Below are 25,665 nucleotides of genomic sequence, written 5' to 3' on the forward strand. Positions count from 1 at the left end.
AAGCACTACCTTCTCCAGATGTATTTGTCTTTACAGGATCCATGAGGGGGCTCCATGAGAGTCTGTGTTCTGGGAATTAAATCCTATATTGAAACAACACACTTTCCAGTGATAGCAAACAGAAACTCCAAGAAACTGTTCATTCAAACCTGCTGCTGCAGCTGCTAAGTCGCTTCCGACTCTGTGTGACCCCATGGACAGCAGCCCTCCAGCCTCCTCCGTCCACAGGCTTCTCCAGGCAAGAACACTGGAGTGGGTTGCCATTTCCTTCTCCCATTCAAACCTAGGCCTTACTGAAAAACATAACCCACCCTGCTGAAGGGTGGAAAGTGATAGGTATGAGCTTGGGAGAAGGAGAAATGGGCTCTTTTACTCACTTCCACCCGGGCGCCCTCATCTCTCCTCTGGCCTGTCTGAAATTCTTATTTCTTTATGCTAAAAAAGTTACCTCTTCCAAAAATTCCTTTCTTATTTCCCCTTCCCTTATATCCCCTGCTCTAACTCTGAACACTGAGTTTTTTCTTACAGCATTTATCAGTCAGGGTTCACTACATGAAACAGAAAACCCTATAGTCATTGTAAGCAAAAAGGGATTTAACATATGTATTTATTTAGGGCTTACAAAATTTGAGGCAGAGTTGTAGGAGGAAGCTCTCTAGGTTGGGACAGAAATTACTCCTGGACACTACAAAACTGATTTACCTCTGAGACCACCACTGAAACTTGAATTCAAGAACCCACCACTGTATTCCAAAAATCAGGATGCCAGAATCACAGTCACTACACCTACACCTACTGCTTCTCAAACCCCACAAAGCTGGCAGCTGAACCCCCTGAGTAGCAGAAAACAACATATGTTCATGACCTAACTTTCATCAGAAAACAGTTAAAGACTGCTACACTCCTACCTTCTAAATTTTTCCTGCTGCTAAGTTGCTAAGTCACTTCAGTCGTGTCCGACTCTGTGTGACCCCATAGATGGCAGCCCACCAGGCTCCCCTGTCCCTGGGATTCTCCAGGCAAGAACACTGGAGTGGGTTGCCATTTCCTTCTCCAATGCATGAAAGTGAAAAGTGAAAGTGAAGTCGCTCAGTCGTGCCCGACTCTTAGCAACCCCATGGACTGCAGCCTACCAGGCTCCTCTGTCCATGGGATTTTCCAGGCAAGAGTACTGGAGTGGGGTGCCATTGCCTTCTCCAAAATTTTTCCTAAATATCTCTAATTGAAAAAAAACCTGGTTTTCTTCTAGAGCCTAGCTGCAAGGGAAGCTGAAAATTTTGATTTTAACTTTTCAGGCTATTGGGTAAAGTAAGGTACCCTAGAAGGAAGACTGGGCAAGCCAAGCTACAGGTTGCACCCCACCATGGGAGTTTTACAAATAATGCAACCTACATCATTTTCGCATATCTAACCATCCCTTAGTTCCCAGAGAACAGAAATCATATATTTCATGTTCTTCATGGGTACAACCTGACAAATGAGAGGCTCTTGTTAGGGAAAGCCAAATAATCAAATAATGGAGCACTTTAACTGTGTCAATACTTTCTCATTTTGCTTTCAGATTCTACTCAGTGTTGTCTCTGCCTCCCTGAAGGTAATATTGGTTAGTACTTCTCAGGTATGTCCCTACAGAATGAACCACAGGGCTGGATATGTACATTTCTCAATTAGTGGGTTGATTGTATTTCACAGCTGACTCCCAGTCAATATTTTTTCCCAGAAAAAATTTCTGCCCCGTGAGGCTCAATTGATAGGAAACAAATTTCCTGCAAAAGTGTGAGGCAAACGGATCTTTTTTATAGGTCCTGTCATTACATTTTTGCAGCAGACTACCTCCAAGCTGGTAAGCAAGTACCCTCTGCACAATTCTACAGGGTTGATATGAAGGTTAAATAAGATCACATAGGTTAACAATACCTACCACGTTGTAGGTATTCAATAAATATTGGTTCCTTCCTTCTCCCCAAGAACCTTTTCCTCCATTAAAAAATATGCCTTTCTATATTCCTGCTAATAGACTGGCTAATCAGATCCTTGAATAGGTATAAATGGCTGATGTATTCATTATCTACTGATGTGGAACAGATTCCCCAAAACTTAGCAGCTTAAAACAACAATAAACTTTTATTATTCTCAGAATGTCTTATCCAGGAATCCAGGAACAGCACAACTGTGTCACTCTGACTTAAGGTCTCTAATAAGACAGCAGTCAGGATGTCAGCAAGGCTCATCTGAAGGCTTGGCCAGGGCTGGAGGACCCACTCTCAAGGTGACTTAGCTGGTGAGCTGATGCTGGTTGTTGGCAAGAGATCTCAGTTCCCCTCCATGAGAAATTCCTAAAGCTGCTTGAGTGTCCTTATGATGTGGCAGCAGTCTCCCCTAGAACAAGTGAGACAGAAGTGCGAGGCTGTCTTTTATAACAAAGCCTCAGAGGTCATAGACCATCATTTCTACATGTCCCACTGGTTAGGCGGATAACTTCCAAGATACGAGGAGGTGAAGAGTGTTGAGGCCCACCTTGGAGGCTGAGCTGCCACATTTAATAATAGCCTAATCTATTAGCTCTTTTTTCTCTGGATAGATAAATAGAGATAGATGATGAGTTTGAATTACAGTTAAAGAATAAAATGAAATGGTATAAACCTTAACAAGGCAAAAACAATAATAGTAATAAAATTAGTAAACACTGATAAAAGTTTAAGAAAACCAATTTCCTCATTTTTCTTAGTGAAGACGTAATCAATATTACCTAAGTATGAAACCTGGAATTTTTTTAATACTGAATTCATTATTTTTTTCCAAATAACTTTTCTGTTTTTTTAGCCTTAAAGATTATAAAAAGCAAAAATATTTCCCATGATAAATAAACATTTATCTGAAGTTTAGCAGTTTCCATTTTTCTTTTGTTGATGTCACAAAAAATTAAATATAATACTTTTAACTTTAAAAGATAGCTTGTAAGGCATGATCCTATTTCTAGAAAATTATTCTTGTCTGTCCATTCTCTGGCTACTTGTGAATAGAAGAGTTGTTTGGAAGGATAGTTCCCCAATGTTTATGATGACCTTTTATGCATCTGCACAATGGAATAAGAATTTGCTCTCTTCTTGTACTCATCAATAATTGATGTTTTCACAATGAGTATATATGATTTTGTGAACATGATAAACAGGGGCATAAATTAAAAGAATATGATTATTGGGTGGGCTATATTGTCAACTCATTTTTAATGTGTATTTGCAAAAATGTGCATATCTTAAAACTTCAGAATCCCTTGAAGATGTTATAGATGGGTCATCGGTTTTTAGAGGCATTTTCCTAACTCTCAGCCTAATGAGAGTGTAGACGTAATGCTGCCAAAGACAGTGGTGGGTTCAGCTCCCCGCGAGCCATTTGTCTTCTCCCAAATCAGTGATCCTCATGTGCACCACCAATCAAAGCCAAACCCCTTGTAGAGGCAAATCACTGATCAGGGGGGGTCTGTGGAAGCCTAGAATCCTGAGTAAATGCCACTTCTTAATTCACAGTTGGTTGCATGAGCTTTGTGCAGGAAGGCATTAGGAACGTTACCAAAAAATGAACACAGTCATCATGTAGAAGGAAAAGCCCTAGGAGAAAAGAGAAGTGCCTAGGAAACCTGAAAAACGAAAGAAAACAGGCTATGAGATCCCTTAACAGCAATTCAAAGGTCTCTTAAAAGTTGATGTTAGGGAAATGATGATATTAAAAATATTTCTACTAAAAAAAATAAAAATATTTCTACTGACAGACAAGTTTCTGGCTTCCATGACTTTTTTCACCCTTGGTCTACAATGGTTTCTCACAGAGCATTTGACTGGGACAACCCCTTGTCATATAGGCTTGTCCTGAATATTGAAGGACTTTTAGCCTCTCCAGTCTTTCTCCAAAACATTCTAGGGATGCCCCTCATCACTGAGACCACCTGCATAACCTACCCTGCCCTCGTGGCAACCAGACAGTCCCATCCCTGAGCCTTTACAGGTTATCTTCTGGTTTCCATTTAGACAAGAGGGGCTTTCTCACTCACTGTTGAATTTCCAGTGACTGGGCCACAGCAGGTGCTCAACAAACACTTTCAAATGAAAAAGCAGTATTCAATATAAGACTTGCTGCAGAGAAACTTTGAAAGATTAACACTTCTAAATATTTACATTATCCAATCCACTCTCTTAAAATCCCTGGTGGTTGGAGTCTTTAGAATTTGTGGACAACCCCAGAACATGCGGGGTGAAGGGAGGTAGGAACTGACAATGGCTGACACCTACCAAGTGCTGGGCAGTGCACTAGGCCCTCTGCACGTGGCCTTGCAAGGCAGTCACCAACATCCTGCTTCACAGTGAGGGCGGACCGGGTCCGACGTGGCACCACCATGAGTGGCAGAGCTGGAGTCTGGCTGAGCTCCAGACTCCATGTACTTTTTGTTCTGTCCCAGTGGAACTTGCTCATAACCCTCACCCCTCCTCTCAGATAAAGAGAAAACACATCTTCGGAGATTTCACAACAAGCTCAGTTTACTTTCCAGTGATGTCCAGACAAATTCCATCTCTTCAGATTTTTTGGCCGTTTAAATATAGCCAACTTAGCTCTCCCATTACCTCAGTCAAGCCTCATGGGGTCAGAGGACAAGCATCTTGGCAAATGTGTTCAGCCACTTCCAAATACACACATTCCTTGTCACTCAACTGAGGCAACCCCAAGTGACTTCTTTGGGCATCTGAAGAAAGCTCGTTTGGTCAGTCTTATTAGTCATAAGGGGGGAGCAAGGGCAGAATGAAGCTGGAATTGTTAAGCTCTGGTTTTCCTTCTTAGATAGCTGGCCCAGGGTCCATTTCTGAGTTAAGATGATATGCCAGGAGCCACACATAGGCCAGTGAAGAGAAGTGCTCAATTCCTCTGCTCCATCCTTCACTTGATTCGTGGAAGTGGGAGGAGGAAGGAAGCCAGGCCAGGGGTGTGACAGTGTGAAGGTCGTTGCCCCTTCAGAGCAGAGACAACTGGCTCCGGGGCGTCTATCGGCCTCGCCCGGTCGGTCTGCCTGCTTCCTCAGCCTTTCCTTTACGACCAGCCTGTCAGCGTCTCTTGAGCTATGACTTCACTTTCTCATCTGTCCTCGCCTCAGTCACACTTTTTCCCCTTTTCATCTTCTTCCTTGTGTCTGGAATTCTCCAGTCCTCCACTCTTGCCTTCCCCTCTGCCCATCCCAACAGTATTTCTCTTCTCACTCTCTCCACGAAAGGTCCCTTTCCACATCAGGTGGGGGGCTCTCTGTCCTCCCCTCTCTGAGAGTCCCACTAATCACTTGATCCCCCAGGGGTCTTCCCTGGTGCCTCCTGCTGCCTTCAGCCCCCACTGAAGCTTCTGGAGAGGCTGCATGAGGACACCACCACCAAAGCCCCCTAACTTCCACTCACCCCAGTGCGGGGCCACACTTCTGTTCTCTTTAGGGCTGGTCATATCAACAGCCCTTCTGTGTCTCCCCTCTTTATGGCTCTCATATAGATTTACAAGGCAAGGTGAGCACTGGATTTCAATATTCTAACAACTGAATGAGCCTCTGTTTCCATAGGCAGTACATGTTTATTTCTGAAATTGTGCCGCCCCATAACTTGCTTCCTCGGGAGTAGGCTATTGCTATGACCTGTGCAGCTTGCATTTGGGAAGCAGGGACTTAGCTTCTCAGGTCAAGACACACACACTGGAAAAGACTCGGGTGTTTGACATGTCCTTTCACCTGGAGACAGAGGACGTAGATTACGTTTAACTCTAAATAACCTCTGTTTTGATTTGGTTTTGCTGTTCCTACATCTATCTGGTTTTGCTTGTTTGCTGAATGCTTGGACCACTAAACAGAGGTTCTGAAATGAATGAAGGTCTTTTCCAGGCCCTCTGCCACCATGCCCAGGGGAGACCCCTGCCCTTCAGAACTGAAAGAGCAGACCTGGGGCTCTTGCTCAAATGCAGATTCTGCTTCTGCATGTGGGGCTGAGCTCCTGTATTTAGAACTGGAGCTGCTGCTCATCACTCACTTTGACCAGACAGCAAGGACGGACACAGAGACCTAGGTCAGTACGTCTCTATCTGCGCGACAAGTCAGTAACCCTGGGGAGTTTTGAAGCATCTCACACTGCACCTCCAGACCACTCAAGTCAGAATCTCTGGAGAAGGAGCCCAGGCAGCAGCATTTTTAAAGCTCCCTAGAGGAAGATGATGACTTGTGTGTCAAGTTTGAGGATCTCAGCTCTCAGGGTTTAAAGGAAGGAGAATTCACATCTGGCTGAAGGGAAAGGGGAGGCGCTTTGGAAACAACCCTTCCCTACTTAGTTCCCACCAAACCAGCTGAAAACAGTGGCTTGGGTTCATCATGTGCAGAAAATGGCTTATGTGGAGCTAATTGTGAAGACTGGGAGACTGAAGGAAAGCCAACTCCTAAGCACATTACTGAGAAGCACTGTCTGAAGTCACAGAGGATGGACAGGCAGGAAGCTGCCCCGGGAGGCTGCAGCCCAGCTGGTCCTTCAGCTGATGCCGAAGAATGAACCATTAACTGACTCCCCGCCCCCTCTTCTCAGCACCCCTCACCCCATTCTCAACACCTCCACTCTGTCCACAGAGGCCTTCAATATTCACCTGACTCTGTTTTACCTGAGTTACGAGGCTCCAAGGACAGCACCTGATGGGATCTGTCCTAGTTTCTGCAACCTCCCAGGGACAGCCTGACTCCCCACTCTAATCGGTGTTGCTTTTAGAAAACAAGCATCTGTGTAGGAAAGAAAATTATCAAGGTTTTGTGGAAAAGAAAGGGGGTAGCTCAGAGGCCTTATGCACGTGCCAAACGAAGCCCTTTGGAGAGCTCAAGTACAGAACTCTCTCCCTGCCACAGGGCTGGACCAGGCTACACGCCACCTGGTTACACAGAGTGCCAGCTCACACGGTGGCCAGCCTGAAAGGAAGCGTGTGTTTGTACACACTGCATTCAAAAACCTAAACCATGTACAGTCAGGCCCTTGGTCTCTGCCTGGGGGCAGAGGGCCATCCTTAGAGAAGAGTCCAGGGGTTGTCAGTCCGGGTTGTCAGCAGGGTTGACAGTGATGCAGGAAGAACCAGGTCCGGGCATTAGGAGGCAGGGTCAGCCCCAGCTCCCATGTCCACCCCATGTGACTTCAAGCAGCGACCATCACTGCTCTGGACCTGTAGTGAGAGGAGTACACCATTCTACCACTCTCCCCACACTGTGGGACCGTTTGAGGAAACAAATGCAGTGATCATCAGGAAAGTGCTCTGTCAAGTATGAAATGCTGTGTGCATGAGGTTTACAGCAGTGCAGAATTGGTAGGGTTCATAGTGTGAATGCTGTGTGTGTATGTGTGTGTGTGTGTGTGTGAAAGAGATGTGTGTAATTCTTGTGCTGTGAAACAGATCCCAACCACCACACAGGTCAGAGTGCCTCGGACAGGATCAGGGCGGATAATGGAGAATAACACGCATGCCATAGAATGGAGCCTGAGGGGGCCATGGGGCCGGTGGAGACCGCCCCCAGGACAGGAGCATGTGCTCAGGTCCAGCCCTGAGGCTGAGCCGTGGGGAGTAAGGACAGCACCTTCAGTGCTGCTTAACGTTTCCCCCGAGAAGCCCCAAGCGATGGGGGTACACGAGACCTCCTCCCAGGTGAGCAAACCTAAAGCAGCCTTTAGGTTGCTATAGACTTAGAAATGTTTTTTTTTTTAAGTAAAACTTTGGCACTGTACTCTTTTATAAGCCATGCTTGCTTAAATATACAGCTATTTCCTATCCAGACATCCAGAGCAGAGTGCTGTCCTGTACTCTGGGCCCCAGTCACTCCCAGGCCCAGAGTGTCACGTCCAGAGGTATGAGGCGCCCAGACCTGGAGCAACTTGGAAGCTTTTTGAGCTGTGGTGTGACCTGGTGTTTTAAGATCCTTTGTCCAGCACCAGTGGGGAGCTGGCCTGGCCCAGAGGGAGAGAATAGACTGACACAGACAGAGGCCTCGAAGGAAACAGTGCCGGCCTGGTAATCACTGCTGTTGGCACGGTGAGGCAGGAGTTCCGTACCCGGCACATGGAAGGGCCATCCCACTTGAAAAGTGTCAGCTGAAAAAGGTGTGGTGAGCCCCTTTGAATGTCCTTCCAAACACAAGCTACTATCTAAGGAAGAGATCAAAAGTCTGGTCTCTTACCTCTACCCCACGTAGAGTCTTGAGACTTCCAGCAGAGGGCCCTGGTTAAATTCCCAGCTGCAGGCTCCAGGCTTGGCCCTGCAGAAGAGCCTAGAAAGATGCAGCCCCCAGCACGCTGGCCAACAGCCATCTAACCCCAGACAGTCTGCAGAGGGCCCAAAGAAGCTGTGTCTCCTGACTCCCGTCCACCCAGCCTGACCCTCTGGCCCCAGTGAGTCAGGCTCCTCTGAGCCCACATCAGACTCACTGGGCTGGAGCTGCCAAGAAAAGCTCTGGGCCGTCCCTAATAAGAGGGAGGGCTCAGCCAACCTCTTACACAATCAGCCCTGAGAATGGCACCTCTCACCTTGGCCCCGCAGCTGGCCAGGCCCCTTCCCCCATTCTCCAGCTTATCTGTCTAGAGACTAGGCCTCTTTTAGCCTTATCCCCTCCCTGGTCTCCCTGGGGATGATCCACCAGCCCATGGGCCTATTCTGTCCCCATTCCGGTGTCCACTGAGCCCTGCACAGCTAATTTCTTCCTTTCAGCAGCTATCCACCAGCTCAGGGATCACCCCGGAGCCCCTGGCCCAGGAACCAGCCTGACTCAGCAAGGCTGAGTGACACCCCTGCCTTCGGTCCCTCTGTCACTGCATCAGGACAGCAGAGTCTGGGGCCTTGACTGGTGAACCAAACCGAAGGAAGCTCCAGAATTCCATCCCAGAGAAAGGAAGGCTTGAAATCAACATCTGAAGTGCACTCATGTGAGACAGGAAGGGCATGTGTCCATGCCCACGGGATAGACAAAACTGGAACCCACAGTGGGTAAAACCCGGGGGCTTGATGTCAGCTCCATGGGTCCAATGGTTTCTGGTAATCAGAGATGTTCACAGTCAGAACAACCCACCTCACAGGGCCATGGGACCCCTGCCAAAAGTCAGAGGCACTCAGCTCCTTCATTGTTTGAGAGAAGCATCAGTCCAGTTCAGTTCAGTCGCTCAGTTGTGTCCGACTCTGCGACCCCATGAACCGCAGCACACCAGGCTTCCCTGTCCATCACCAACTCCCGGAGCGCACCCGAACCCTTGTCCATCGAGTCAGTGATGCCATCCAACCATCTCATCCTCTGTCATACCCTTCTCCTCCTGCCCTCAATCTTTCCCAGCATCAGGGTCTTTTCAAATGAGTCAGCTCTTTGCATCGGGTGGCCAAAATATTGGAGTTTCAGCTTCAACATCAGTCCTTACAATGAACACCCAGGACTGATCTCCTTTAGGATGGACTGGTTGGATTTCCTTGCAGTGCAAGGGACTCTTAAGAGTCTTCTCCAAAACCACAGCTCAAAAGCATCAATTCTTCGGTGCTCAGCTTTCCATATAGTCCAAATCTCACATCCATACATGACCACTGGAAAAACCATAGCCTTGACTAGACGGACCTTTGTTGGCAAAGTAATGTCTCTGCTTTTGAATATGCTATCTAGGTTGGTCATAACTTTCCTTCCAAGGAGTAAGTGTCTTTTAATTTCATGGCTGCAGTCACCATCTGCAGTGATTTTGGAGCCCAGAAAAATAAAGTCAGCCACTGTTTCGCCATCTATTTGCCATGAAGTGATGGGACCAGATGCCATGATCTTAGTTTTCTGAATGTTGAGCTTTAAGCCAACTTTTCACTCTTCTCTTTCACTTTCATCAAGAGGCTCTTTAGTTCTTCTTCACTTTCTGCCATAAGGGTGGTGTCATCTGCATATCTGAGGTTATTGATATCTCTCCCAACAACTTTGACTCCAGCTTGTGCTTCTTCCAGCCCAGCGTTTCTCATGATGTATTCTGCTGCTGCTGCTTAGTCGCTGCAGTCGTGTCCGACTCTGTGTGACCTCATAGACAGCAGCCCACCAGGCTCCCCCAACCCTGGGATTCTCCAGGCAAGAACACTGGAGTGGGTTGCCATTTCCTTCTCCAATGCATGAAAGTTAAATAAGCATAGGATATGCCTTTTGTTCCTAAGGTTCTAGAAATTATGGAAACTCCCCTTTTCCATAATTATATCAATTGCAAAGTTTTAGGAAAAATTAATCAAGTCAATAAATAAAACCTACTAATCACTTTTCCTTCTCCAGAACTCTGCAACCTCAGTAACTCAGTTGGGTGAAAGATGATGTTAGATCATTTGATGTTCATCCCCCACGACAAGGTCACCAGCAGATTTAAACCCAACATGTCTCAGGCTCTTCGACTGTGCACTGATTCACACCAAAAACTCAAGAAGCCCCCACAGCCACAGGATCTTCTCCTAACTGCAGGAATGTGCCAGGGAGGGTGCAGCCTCTTCCCACTGGGCAGGGGCGTGTTCTTGCATTGCAACCAGAAACTGTCTTTTAGAGAAAAGAGCCGGAAGAATTTCAAACTCAGTACAAGAGAGTGGGCACCATGTTTTCTATGTTGGGAAGGGAACTTGGGTCCAAATATATGGACTGAGGACTCGTCACAGTCTAGCTTCTAACACCCAGCTTCGCCTTTCCTTGCCGGCTGCCCCCTGCTCCAGCAGGGCCCACAACTGGGATTTCCTGGCACAAACCAGGTGTGTATTTTTTTCAGGCATTTCCTTGGCTGGAGTGTTCACCTCCCTCTTGCCGGTTCAACCAAGTCCTGACACGAAGGCCTGAGCCGGTCTCCGCCAGCTGTGGGAGGTTGGGGGACTGCCCTGCGCTCCGACAGCGGCCCCTCTGCCCACACCCCACCCCGACCCTGCCACTTTGCCCCCACACAGACAGTCTGCTCCCTCTCTCCCTGTCTCTGCAGCTCCATGCTCTCTCTGGGAAGCCCAAGGGCACACAGTAGGTATTCAACAGGGAGCATCTTCACAAAGAGGAGTGACGGCCCAGTCTATCGGGGGAGCCCCCTAGCGGGAACACTTGGAGAGTCCGGCTCTGGGGAGAAATAGGAGGCCAAAGCAAACAACCCTTTGTGTCCACATTTCTGAGGGAGAGGAGGAGGTACAGGCAGCCAAGGAGAGCGTTCTCACGCCAAGCAGATAATTATGTGTTCTTGGAAGCAGGTTTAATGGACTGGCTCAGAGCAGAGCTGGGAATGGGCTCTGAGGCCTGCCGCCTTCAGACGGAACGTGGCTCGGGCAGCCATTTCCCCGTCCAGTTTTAACAAGTGGCCGACGCCTTATGGAAACTTTTGAAAGGCGCTCTGTTTCAGAGCAGCCAGCTTGCACTTCATCGGGTTGCTTTAGCCATCTTTCCCTTCAGCTTGGGAGCACAGGAAGAGAGGAAACTGAAAAATCACTGAGCGCCTACTATGTGCCAAGAACCAAGTCAGCAGTTTCACTGTCCTAAGAACCCTGTAAAGGGGGAGAAGCAGAGGCCCACAGAGCACCTCGTGGCAGAGAAGAGAATGAAACTGGGCATCTCAGCTTCCGCAGCCTGTGCTCTTTCCAAACACTGACCTTCTCTTTACAAGACCTTTTTTCTCCTGCATGTCTCGCCCCTACCCCAAAGCCAAAATTCCCCCATTTGTAGGATAAACATTCCCATGGCAAAGGAACGCTGTGTTCCCCAGAGGAGATGCAATCACGTTGTTCCTGCTGAGGTTATGTGGGCTTATGAAATAGGACACTGTGCTGAGGGCCTGGCCCCAGGCTGGAGGGTGGCCCCCCTTCTCTGCCTCCCCCAGCTGTGCCCTGCAAGGCAGTTGGAGTAACAGACGAGCCCTGGGTGGGAAACTGGGTCTAATCTTGACTCTATAGCAAGCTGCTGGTTTCCCTGGGTCTCTGCTCCCTGCAGCCATCCCAAGGCAGCAAGCTTGCTTCAGAAAGTGCAGAGAGCTACATCCATGTGAGAAACAACTCTTGGTCTGCTTTTCTGGGCCTTGACTTCTCCATCTGTAAATGGGAATATTAACTGCACTTGAGATACTCAAAAGAAGAGAAGATAGAGCCTTTTTGGAAAGACTCTGGAGAGTACTTCCATTGTGCAATGATCCATTCTTTCCATAATTATTAAACATATATTGAGGGTTTATTATGTGTCAGGGTTTCTGCTGGGCAATGCAAATACAGAAATCAACATGGTAACAGGCCCTGTTCTTAAAGGTCTCATGATGTATACACACATTCTTCATCAAAAAATATATACATGTTTGACGTCCCATAGTTGGAAAATAATTCCTACTCCAGTCTACTTGAGTTGCATCACTATGACTTTTGTCATATGTCCTTGATTATAAAATATACATCTTTCTCATATTTTAGCATTTATTAAATCAGAGTGCATCTTGCAATTCTAATTGGCAGCATTTTCTTCTTTCATGGTAAGGCACAAAACAATTACACAATATTCAGTTGATAACATCTTAGATTCAGTGAAATATGTTTGGGGGAAAAAGTTTTTTTCAACTGGATTTTTAATGTAATTCATAGACATTGAATTTAACACAAGTTCTTTCCAGAACATTTCTAGTACATCCAGATATGTAGTGTCATGAAGATCATGTGGCTAGATATCGCCCCTCACTTCTCATCTGATGACTTGGAAGGATTCATACCATGCTTTGTCACCTCTTGGCCACCAGAGGGAGAGAGTGCATTGGGAAGGGACAGATTCTCAGGCTTGCTGGCTTCCGCTCTGCTAAACCTTTTCCAGCGGCCCCTCCAGGGCCGTCTGAAACTCACTGAAATTCCACCTGCAGTCAGGAAGGAAAAGCCTCTTCCAGAGCCATGGAAGCACCAGAAAGAAGAGTTGATCATATATGAATGATATTTGCAGACCTATGCTAAACGCCAGCCATGGTTTAAATGAGCTATTCCTGGGAATGGGAACAGGCCCTAGACAGGGCAGAGTTTGGCAGTTCTGCCTTGAAGTACAGGTGGCTCCTCAAGTTCTCAAGACCTGAGACCCACAGTGATTTATAAAGTTATCCCACTCTAGCAGTTACCTGTAGCCTTCCATCCTTTCTTCCTCCTTTTCTTCCTTCCCTCTTTCTCCTTCACTGAACTATTTATTGGACACCTACTACTTTATTTTTCTGGGCTCCAAAATCACTGCAGATGGTGATTGCAGCCATGAAATTAAAAGACACTTACTCTTTGGAAGGAAAATTATGACCAACCTAGACAGCATATTAAAAAGCAGAGACAATACTTTGCCAACAAAGATCTGTGTAGTCAAGGCTATGGTTTTTCCAGTGGTCATGTATGGATGTGAGAGTTGGACTATAAGGAAAGCTGAGCACTGAAGAATTGATTATTTTGAGCTGTGGTATTGGAGAAGACTCTTGAGAGTCCCTTGCACTGCAAGGAGATCCAACCAGTCCATCCTAAAGGAGATCAGTCCTGGGTATTCATTGTAAGGACTGATAATGAAGCTGAAACTCCAATACTTTGGCCAACTGATGCGAAGAGCTGACTCATTTGAAAAGACCCTGATGCTGAGAAAGATTGAGGGCAGGAGGAGAAGGAGACGACAGAAGATGAGATGGTTGGATGGCATCACCGACTAGATTGACATGGGTTTGGGTGGACTCCGGGAGTTGGTGATGGACAGGGAGGCCTGGCATGTTGCGGTTCATGGTGTCGCAAAGAGTCGGACACGACTGAGCGACTGAACTGAACTGAACTGAACTACGTGTCAGGTTCTGTGCTAGGAGCTAGGAGATACAGCAGTATAAGGAAAAATACTCGTCCCATGAGAACATGTGACAGACAGCACACCATCAGAGAAGTCTTGTCCAACAGGTGATAATTAAGACAAAGACTGAGGGAAGAGCAGGAGTTATCTAGGTAAAGGGCTAGGGAGAAGCCTTCCAGACAAATGGACCAGCATTTGCAAAGACTGGACATCACCAGATGGTCAACACTGAAATCAGATTGATTATATTCTTTGCAGCCAAAGATGGAGAAGCTCTATACAGTCAGCAAAAACAAGACAAGGAGCTGACTGTGGCTCAGACCATGAATTCCTTATTGCTAAATTCAGACTGAAATTGAACAAAGTAGGGAAAACCACTAGACCATTCAGGTATGACCTAAATCAAATCCCTTATGGTTATACAGTGGAAGTGAGAAATAGATTTAAGGGCCTAGATCTGATAGATAGAGTGCCTGATGAACTATGGAATGAGGTTCGTGACATTGTACAGGAGACAGGGATCAAGACCATTCCCATGGAAAAGAAATGCAAAAAAGCAAAATGGCTGGGGAGGCCTTACAAATAGCTGTGAAAAGAAGAGAAGCGAAAAGCAAAGGAGAAAAGGAAAGATATAAACATCTGAATGCAGAGTTCCAAAGAATAGCAAGAAGAGATAAGAAAGCCTACTTTAGCGATCAATGCAAAGAAATAGAGGAAAACAACAGAATGGGAAATGCTAGGGATCTCTTCAAGAAAATCAGAGATACCAAAGGAACATTTCATGCAAAGATGAGCTCGATAAAGGACAGAAATGGTATGGACCTAACAGAAGCAGAAGATATTAAGAAGAGATGGCATGAATACACAGAAGAACTGTACAAAAAAGATCTTCACGACCCAGATAATCACTGACCTAGAGCCAGACATCCTGGAATGTGAAGTCAAGTGGGCCTTAGAAAGCATCTCTACGAACAAAGCTAGTGGAGGTGATGGAATTCCAGTTGAGCTATTCCAAATCCTGAAAGATGATGCCGTGAAAGTGCTGCACTCCATGTGCCAGCACATTTGGAAAACTCAGCAGTGGCCACAGGACTGGAAAAGGTCAGTTTTCATTCCCATACCAAAGAAAGGCAATGCCAAAGAATGCTCAAACTACCGCACAATCGCACTCATCTCACACACTAGTAAAGTAATGCTCAAAATTCTCCAAGCCAGGCTTCAGAAATATATGAACCATGAACTTCCTGATGTTCAAGCTGGTTTTAGAAAAGGCAGAGGAACCAGAGATCAAATTGCCAACATCCGCTGGATCATGGAAAAAGCAAGAGAGTTCCAGAAAAACATCTATTTCTGCTTTCTTGACTATGGCAAAGCCTTTGACTGTGTGGATCACAATAAACTGTGGAAAATTCTGAAAAAGATGGGAATACCAGACCACCTGATCTGCCTCTTGAGAAATCTGTATGCAGGTCAGGAAGCAACAGTTAGAACTGGACATGGAACAACAGACTGGTTCCAAATAGGAAAAGGAGTTCGTCAAGGCTGTATATTGTCACCCTGTTTATTTAACTTCTATGCAGAGTACATCATGAGAAATGCCGGACTGGAGGAAACACAAGCTGGAATCAAGATTGCCGGGAGAAATATCAATAACCTCCGATATGCAGATGACACCACCCTTATGGCAGAAAGTGAAGAGGAACTCAAAAGCCTCTTGATGAAAGTGAAAGTGGAGAGTGAAAAAGTTGGCTTAAAGCTCAACATTCAGAAAACAAAGATCATGGCATCCGGTCCCACAACTTCATGGGAAATAGATGGGGAAACAGTGGAAACGGTGTCAAGACTTTATTTTTCTGGGCTCCAAAATCACTGCAGTTGGGACTGCAGCCATGAAATTAAAAGACACTTACTCCTTGGAAGGAAAGTTATGACCAACCTAGATAGTATATTCAAAAGCAGAGACATTACTTTGCCAACAAAGGTTCATCTAGTCAAGGCTATGGTTTTTCCTGTGGTCACGTATGGATGTGAGAGTTGGACTGTGAAGAAGGCTGAGAGTTGGACTGTGAAGAAGGCTGAGCACCGAAGAATTGATGCTTTTGAACTGTGGTGTTGGAGAAGACTCTTGAGAGTCCCTTGGACTGCAAGGAGATCCAACCAGTCCATTCTGAAGGACATCAGCCCTGGGATTTCTTTGGAAGGAATGATGCTGAAGCTGAAACTCCAGTCCTTTGGCCATCTCATGGGAAGAGTTGACTCATTGGAAAATACTCTGATGCTGGGAGGGATTGGGGGCAGGAGGAGAAGGGGAGGACAGAGGATGAGATGGCTGGATGGCATCACTGACTCGACGGACGTGAGTCTGAGTGAACTCTGGGAGTTGGTGATGGACAGGGAGGCCTGGCGTGCTGCGATTCATGGGGTCACGATTGAGCGACTGATCTGATCTGATCTGAGGTAAAAAGTGCTAAATGGAGGCCAGTGTGGGGCCCAGAAATGAGGAGCAGGAGAAGCACAGGATAGGCTAAAGCACAGTGGAGTCAGTGATGCAGAGCTTGAGCACCATGCTAAAGGTGTGGTGTAGCCATTGGAGGGATTTAAGCAGGAAACATGTGTGGACTTAAATGTTAATATGATGAATTTGACTGCTGTGGGGCACAGCTTGGAGGAGAAATCTGAGAAGAAGTGGGAGTAAGCAATTGGCAGTTATTTGGACAAGTGGCAAGAGGTGATGGTAACCAAGTGGTGATACTGGACATCAAGGTGTATTTTAGAGATAGTTTTGGATTGGAAAGTGGAGGAGAAGAGAGTGTGGAGTTTGATTCCTGAAATGTCTAAAGAAGAAACTTGGAAGGGGGGACGGGAATTTTCCTGGGATTGGCCCCTTGGAGAGAGGAAGACAGGACTCAGGAAGGAACATTATGAGTTGTCTCAGTGTATTAAGTCTAAGCTTCTGTGAAGTAAAGAATTAAATCTGCGAATCCAGTTCTCAAAGCTAGGCTGCAAATGTTAGACTTAGGGGCCATAGGTATGTAGATGGGAGATAAAGCCGTGGCAGCAGGGACCAATGAGGAAAACTTTAGATCATACTGAGATACAACTCTATGCAGACCCAAAACCACCTCCCAAAGAAACAGTAAATTCAAATAAGACATAACTGAGCTGGGGGAGACCAAAAAAGAACGGCAGAAACAAGAAGGAAAGAAGTATAACTACCATGACACAGCCAGACTAAAGTGGAAACTAAGACATTGTGAAGAGGTTGTTCTAAAACCAAACCCTGACATAAGCCCTGGCCCAGTGATGAAAGGAAAAGGGTCTCACATGGAGGAATCAGTGTGCACAGCCTCCAATGGGTCACACAAGAGCCGCTTACTGCTCCTGGGGAGAGGAAGGAAATAGAAGCTGGAAAGGGCATTGAGGGCAGAGAGGAGAGAAGGGCACTGCAGGCCAACAGGCAGCAATATAGGCTGCATAGCAACTAAGAAAATGAACTTCTCCTAGAGCCCTCCTCAGGTGGAAACCCAGATCTACATGTATGTATCCAGGGGAAAATGCATGTGCGTCTAATTACTGCAATAAAACAGTACCATTGGCAATATGAAAGATAGAGAAAAAATATTTTAGTGACCAGAAAAAAAGAGATATATTCTGACTGAGTGATCAGGGAACTCTGCACAGGAGAAATGGACTTTCTTCTGGACTTGAAAGAATGGGTGGATTTTGAACAATACAGGTCATGTTGGTGGAGGAATGGCTCCAGGCCCCTCTGGTAGCACAAGTGACTGGAACAGTAGGTCCCTTGTTTCAGAATAGACCTCAGGCCTCCTGTGGCCCCCATCTAGCATCAGCCAAGTCCCTGGGGCTCCATCCTGACTCACTTGTTCTTTCCCTTTCCTTTTACCAGTTTCGTGAGTGATGAGCAGCCAAAGCCTGAAAGAGATGTCTGATGCTCACACTCACAGCAGCCCTCTCCTGGCAGAGCCTCTTTCCAGCAAATACAAACTCTACGAGTTCGAGTTTCCCAGCCCAGGCTGTTCCCCCAACTCCCAGGATGCACACCCAGCCCTACCTCTTCTAGAAATGCCTGAAGAAAAGGTGAGGAATGGCCTTCCCAGGATGTTTCCCAGGTGGGGGTGGGAGGAAGGGTGGAGCATGTGTGATCTAATGCCTATAACTGTCACACTGGGGGAGATTCTGCCCACCCCCAATACAGCTCACATCCACAATCAATCCTTCCTGACCTTAGATGGAAAATGTGACTCTGTGTGTGACGTGATTTTAAGGACAAGTAGAGAATGCATACTCTATACACACTTACAAGTCTTCCAGCCAGTCCCCCAAATCTTTCTCCTTGTATCTGCTCCATGAATTACTCTATTGTCCCCAAAAGGAAGCCCTCTTTCAAAGCAGGCCTTTAGTATTCCTTGGACCCAGCATCATCAAGGCAGCATAGCTACCAACTCAGTGGCCAAGGACCCAAGACTGTTAAGGTTATTAATGAGACGTAATTCAGGTACCATAAAATTCACCTCTTTAAAGTATACAGTACACTGGTTTTTCACATATTTACAAGGTTGTGCACACATCACTATCATCTAATTCCAGAATATTTTAATCACCTCACAAAGAAAGTCCATACTCCTTAATAGTCAGCCCTCCTTTCATCTTCCCCACCTCCCAGCCCTGGCAAAACCACCAATCTACTTTCTGGATTTATAGATTTGCCCATTCTATATATTTTATATAAATGGAATCATAAAATATATGCCTTTTGTGATTGGTTCCTTTCATTTAGCATAATATTTTGGGTTCTTTCAGTAATCATTCCTTTAATGGCCAATAACATTTCATTGTATTTGCTGTTGTTATTTAATCGTTGTCATGTCCAGCTCTTTGCAACCCCATGGACTGTTGCGTGCCAGTTTCCTCTTTCCTTCACTAACTCCAGGAATTTGCTCAAATTCATGAGCACTGAGTCAATGATGCTATCTAACCCTCTCATCTGCTACCACCCCTTTCTCCTTTTGCCTTCAATCTTGCCCAGAATCTGGGTCTTTTCCAAAGAGTCAGTTCTTCACATCAGATGAACTGACTCATCTCAAAGTACTGGAGCTTCAGCTTCAGCATGAGTCTTTCCCAGGAATATTCATGGTTGGGTTCCTTTGGGATTGACTGATTTGATCTCCTTGCCGTCCAAAGGACTCTCAAGAGTCTTCTCAACCACCACATTTCAAAAGCATCAACTCTTCGGCACTCAGTCTTCTTTGTGGTCCAGCTCTCACATCCTTACCTGACGACAGGAAAAACCATGGCTTTGACTGTACACATCTTGGTCAGCAAAGTGATGTCTCTGCTTTTGAATATGCTACCTAGGTTTGTCATATCTTTCCTTCCAAGGAACAAGCTTCTTTTAATTTCATGGCTGCAGTCACCATCTGCAGTGATTTTGGAGCCAAGAAAATGAAATCGGTCACTGTTTCCACTTTTTCACCTTTTGTTTGCCATGAAGCGATGGGACTAGATGCCGTGATCTTAGTTTTTTTAATGTCATTTAAGTCCAGCTTTTTCACTCTCTTTTTTCACTCTCATCAAGAGGTTCTTTACTTCTTCTTCATTTTCTGCCATTAGAGTAGCATCATCTGCATATCTGAGGTTGTTGATAATTCTCCTGGCAATCTCAATTCCAGTTTGTGATTCATCCAGCCTAGCATTTTACATCATATAATCTGCATATAAGTTAAATAATCAGGGTGACAGCATACAGCCATGTCATACTCCTTTCCCAATTTTGAACCAGTCAATTTTCCATGTCTGATTCTAACTGTTGCTTCTTGACACACATACAGGTTTCCCAGGAGAGAGGTAAGGTGGTCTCATACTCTCATCACTTAAAGAATCTTCCACAGTTTGTTGTGATCCACCCAGTCAAAGGCTTTTGTGTAGTCAACAAAGCACAAGTAGATGTTTTTCTGGAACTCCCTTGCTTTCTCCATGATCTACCGAATGTTGGCAATATGATATCTGGTTCCTCTGCCTTTCTAAATCCAGCTTATACATCTGGAAATTCTCAGTTCACATACTGCTGAAGCCTAGTTTGAAGGATTTTGAGCATAAGCATGCTAGCATGTGAAATGAGCACAATTGTACAGCAGTTTGAACATTCTTTGGCGTTGCCCTTCTTTGGGATTGGAATGAAAACTGACCTTTTCCAGTCCTGTAGCCACCACTGAGTTTTCCAAATTTGCTGACATACTAGTTGCAGCACTTTCACATCATTATCTTTTAGCATTTAAAAAGCTCAGATGGAATTCTGTCACCTCCACTAGCCTTGTTCTTAGTAATGCTTCTTAAGGCCCACTTGATTTCATACTCCAAGTTGTCTGGCTCTAGGTGAGTGAGCACACCATCATGGTTATCCAGGTCATTAAGACCTTTTTTTTGTATAGCTCTTCTGTGTATTTCGCTACCTGTTCTCAGTCTCTTCTGCTTCTGTCCTTACCAAATAGGTCCTTACCATTTTTGTCCTTTATGATGCCCATCCTTCCATGAAATATTTCCTTGATATCTCCAATTTTCTTGAAGAAATCTCTAGTCTTTCCCATTCCATTGTTTTCCTCCATTTTTTTGCATTGTTCCTTTAAGAAGGCTTCCTTTTCTCTCCTTGCTACTCTCTGGAATTCTGCATTCAGTTGGGTATATCTTTCCCTATCTCCCTTGCCTTTCATTTCTCTTCTTTCCTCAGCTATTTGTAAAGCCTCCTCGGATAATCACTTTGCCTTTTTGCATTTTTTTTTCCTTTGGACGGTTTTGGTCACTGCCTCTTAGAATCTCTGTCCATAGTTCTTCAGGCATTCTGTCTACCAAATCTAATCCCTTGAATCCATTTGTCATCTCCACCGATTTAAGTCATATCTGAATGGCCTAGTGGTTTTCCCTACTTCCTTCAATTTAAGCCTGAATTTTGCAAAAACGAGCTAATCATCTGAGCCACAGTCAACCACAGGTCTTGTTTTTGCTGACTCTATAGAGCTTCTCTGTCTTTGGCTGCAAAGGACATAATCAACCTGATTTTTGTATTGACCATCTGATGATTTCCATGTGTAAAGTCATCTCTTGGATAGTTGGAAAAGTGTATTTGCTATGGCCAGCGTGTTCTCTTGACAAAGCTCTGCTAGCCTTTGCCCTGCTTCATTTTGTACGCTGAGGCCAAACTTGCCTGTTTTTCTGGGTGTCTCTTGACTTCCTACTTTTGCATTCCAACCCCTAGTGATGAAAAGGACACCTTTTTTTGGTTTAGTTCTAGAAGATATTGTAAGTCTTCTTAGAACCAGTCAAATTCAGCTTCTTTGGCATCAGTGGTTGGGGCATAGACTTGGATTCCTGGGATGTTGAATAGTTTGCCTTGGAAATGGTCTGAGGTCATTCTTTCATTTTGAGGTTGTACCTATGTGGGGCTCTTTTGTTTATGATGAAGGCTACTCCATTTCTTCTAAGGGATTCTTGCCCACAGTAGTAGATATAGTGGGCATCTGAACTACATTCACCCATTCCCATTCTTTAATTCACTGATTCCTAAGATGTCAATGTTCGCTCTTGCCATCTTTTGCTTGACCATGTCCAGTGTATCTTGATTCATAGACCTAACGTTCTAGGTTTTTACAGCACCAGCCTTCACTGTCACCACCAGACACATCCACAACTAAGCATTGTTTCTACTTTGGCCCAACCACTTGGTTCTTCTGGAGTTATTAGTAATTGCCCTCCACTCCTCCCCAGTAGCATATTGGACACCTTCCAACTTGAGGGGCTCATCTTCTGGTGTCATATCTTTTTGCCTTTTCATACTGTTTATGGGGTTCTCAAGGCAAGAGTACCTAGAAGTGGTATTTCTGGGTCACATGGTAAGTCTATATTCAACATTTTAAGAAACTGATAAATTGTTTTCCAAAGTGGCTGCATTAGTATTTATTCTCACCAGCCATGTACACATTGTGCCATTCCACCTCCTCAACAAACTGTGTTGTCTTTTTTATTATAGTCTAGGTAAATGAGTTTAGGTGATGGAGAAGGCAATGGCACCCCACTCCAGTACTCTTGCCTGGAAAATCCCATGGACAGAGGAGCCTGGAAGGCTGCAGTCCATGGGGTCGCTGAGGGTCGGACACGACTGAGCGACTTCACTTTCACTTTTCACTTTCATGCATTGGAGAAGGAAATGGCAACCCACTCCAGTGTTCTTGCCTGGAGAATCCCAGGGATGGGGGAGCCTGGTGGACTGCCGTCTATGGCGTCACACAGAGTCGGACACGACTGAAGTGACTTAGCAGCAGCAGCAGGTAAATGTGATGGGAGAAGGCAATGGCACCCCACTCCAGTACTCTTGTCTGGAAAAATCCCATGGATGGAGGAGCCTGGTGGGCTGCAGTCCATGGGGTCGAGAAGAGTCGGATACGACTGAGTGACTTCACTTTCACTTTTCACTTTCATGCATTGGAGAAGGCAATGGCAACCTACTCCAGTGTTCTTGCCTGGAGAATATGAGGGACAGGGGAGCCTGGTGGGCTGCTGTCCATTGGGTCGCAGAGTCGGACACAACTGAAGCGACTTAGTAGCAGCAGCAGCAGCAGGTAAATGTGATGGAGAAGGCAATGGCGACCCACTCCAGTACTCTTCCCTGGAAAATCCCATGGGTGGAGGAACCTGGTAGGCTGCAGTCCATGGGGTCGAGAAGAGCCGGATACGACTGAGTGACTTCACTTTCACTTTTCACTTTCATGCATTGGAGAAGGAAATGGCAACCCACTCCAGTGTTCTTGCCTGGAGAATCCCAGGGACGGGGGAGCCTGGTGGGCTGCCGTCTATGGGGTCGCACAGAGTCGGACACGACTGAAGTGACTTAGCAGCAGCAGCAAGTAAATGTGAAGGGACAGCTCACTGTGATTTTGATTAGCATTTCCCGAACAGCAAATGGGGCTTCCCTGGTGGCTCAGTCGGTAAAGAATCCGCCTGCAGTGCAGGAGACTGCTTGCAATGGAGGAGATATGAGTTCAATCACTGGGTCAAGAAGATCCCCTAGAGAAGAAAATGGCAACCCACTCCAGTATTCTTGCCTGGGAAATCCCATAGAGAAGCCTGGTGGGCTACTGTCCATGGGGTCACCAAGAATAGGACTTAGCGACTAAACCACCACCAATGGCAAATGACCTGGGGACATCTTTTCATGTGCTTACTGGGCACTTGTATATCTTCTTTGGAAAAATGTTTTTTCAAGTGCTTTGCTCATTTTTAAATTATGTCACTTGTCCTTTTATGGTGGAGTTGTAGTCATTCTTTTTACATTCTGGATATTATACCCTTTCCAGATATATAATTTACAAATTATTTCTCCCACTCTGTAGGTTGTCTTTTCACTGTCTTGATAATGTCCCTAGAAGCACAGGGTTTTTAATTCTGATTAAGTCCAATTAATCTATTTTTTTCTTTGATTGCTTATACTTTGGTGTCATATCCAAGAAACCATTTTTTTATCCAAGGTCAAAAGATGTACACCAATGTTTTAATTGAACAGTTTTATAATTTTGGCACTTACATATAAGTCTTTTATTCATTTTAAGTTACTTTCTGTATATGATTTTAAGTAAGGATACAATTTCAGTCTTTTAACTAGTGAGTATACACTTGTCCCAGCACTATTGTTAAAAAGATTATCCTTCCTCCATTGAATTGTCTTGATAGTCCTATCAACAATCAATTGACCATAAATATATGGGTTTGTTTCTGGGCTCTCATTTCTACGGGTCCAATTTATATGTTTATTCTTAAGACAATACCACACCACCTTGAGCGCTGGAGCTTTATAGTAAGTTTTGAAATCAGGAAATATGAGTTTTCCAACTGTGTTCTTCTTTTCAAGATTGTTTTATCTAATCTGAGATCCTTGAATTTCAGGATCCTAAAATTTATATTTTAGGATCCAAAATATTTATATTTATATTTTAGGATCCTAAAATATAAATTTTAGGATCCAAACTTCAATCTCCACAAAAAAATAAATAAATAAATAAAAAGGCAACTGACATTTTGATAAGGATTGTATCAAATCTATAGACCAATTTGGAGAATATTGTATCTTAACAAAATTAAGTCATCCAGTCAGTGAGCATAAGCTATCTTTCTTCTTATTTAAGTCTTTAATTTCTTTCAGAGATGTTTTGTAATTTTGAGTGCACAGTTTTACACCTCTTTTGTTACATTCAATCCAAAATATTTTATTCTTTTTCATGCTACATATATAGAATTGTCTTCTTAATTTTATTTTTGGATTGTTCATTGCCAATGTATAGAGATAAAATCTGTTTTTGTATGTATATTGATTATCTATCCTGCAAACTTGCTGAACTAATTCATTATCTCTAACAGTTTGTTGTTGTTGTTTTTTTGTAGATTTCTTAAGGTTTTCTGTATAAAAGGATGTCTTCAAATAGAGATAGTTTAAATTCGTTCTTTCCAATTTGGTTCCCTTTTGTCTTTTTTTTTTTTCTTACCTAACTACTCTGGTTAAAATTTCTAGTACAATGTGGAATAGCAGTGACAAGAACACACATCTTTGTCTTGTTACTGACCTTAGAGGGAAAGCATCCAGTTTCACTATTAAGTGTGATATTAGCTCTGAATTTTTTTTATTATTAGGTCAAGGAACTTCTTTTGTATTCCTAGTTAGTTGATTGCTTTTATCAGAAAGGTTGTTGAATTTTTCAAATAGTTTTTCTGTGTCTGTTGAAATAACCATGTGAATATTTTTCTTTATTAAACAATCTATTGATAGTTTTTATAGGTTGAAACAGTCTCAGATTCTTAGAATTCTCTTTGGTCATAATCTTTTTTATATCGTACTGGATTTGTTTTGCTAGTATTTGTTAAGGATTTTTGCATCTATATTCATAAAGCATATTGATCTATATCTTCTTTCTTGTCATGTCTTTGTCTGGCTTTCATATCAGGATAGTACCAGCCTCATAGATTATTTTAAGAGGCGTTTCCCTCTCTTCTGCTTTTTGGAAGGTATTAGAATTAATTCCTTACACATTTGGTGCAATTCACAGATGAAGCTACCTGGACATGGGTTTTTCTTTGTGGGAAATTTTAGTTTGGTTTGACTTAGTTTTTAGCTGATTCAGTTGCTTTACTTTTTTAGGGATCAATACAAGTTTTCTATTTCTTCCTATCTCAGTTTTGGTAGTTTTTGTTTTTCTAAGAATTTATACAGCTCATCTAGGTTATCTAATTTGTTAGAATACCATTATTCATTTCTTTATAACCCACTTCTTTGTAATCCTTTTTATTTCTTTAAGGTTGGTAGTGATGTCTCCTCTTCCATTTCTGATTCTAGTAACTTCAGTCTTCTCTTTTTTTTCTTTGTCAAACTAGTTAAAAGTTAAAAGGTCAACTTTGACCTCTCCAAGGAACTGACTTTTAGTTTTATTGATTTTTATATTGTTTTTCTATTCTCTATTTCATTTATTTTCATTATAATCTGTTACTTCCTTCCACTCACTTTGGGCTTAATTCAGTGTTATTTTCTACTTTCTTAAAGTGAAAGGTTAGTTTGTTGAGATATTTCTTCTTTTAACATAGGCATTTACGTTTATCAATTTCACTCTATGCACTGATATAGCTTCATCCCATAAGTTTTGGTGTGTTGTGGTTTTGTTTTCATTCATCTCAAAATATTTTCTAATTCCTCCTCTGATTTCCTCTTTGATCCATGGATTATTTAGGAGTGTGTTCTTTAATTTTCACATATTTTACAAATATCCATGTTTGATTTTCTTTTTTCT

General features: G+C 44.2%; 1 protein-coding gene across 1 annotated transcript in view; it reads left to right on the forward strand.

Moving 5' to 3' along the window:
• SLC14A2 (solute carrier family 14 member 2) overlaps positions 1-25,665 on the forward strand; it is a 508,248-nt gene that overhangs the window by 420,018 nt on the left and 62,565 nt on the right. The window contains exon 4 of the mRNA XM_061400049.1: positions 17,733-17,923. Within this exon, the coding sequence (XP_061256033.1) occupies positions 17,744-17,923 (180 nt within the window). The 5' untranslated portion in view covers positions 17,733-17,743. The remainder of the gene's footprint in view (positions 1-17,732; positions 17,924-25,665) is intronic.

This window comes from Bos javanicus, chromosome 24 (genome assembly GCF_032452875.1).
Source record: "Bos javanicus breed banteng chromosome 24, ARS-OSU_banteng_1.0, whole genome shotgun sequence".
NCBI classification, from domain to species: domain Eukaryota; kingdom Metazoa; phylum Chordata; class Mammalia; order Artiodactyla; family Bovidae; genus Bos; species Bos javanicus.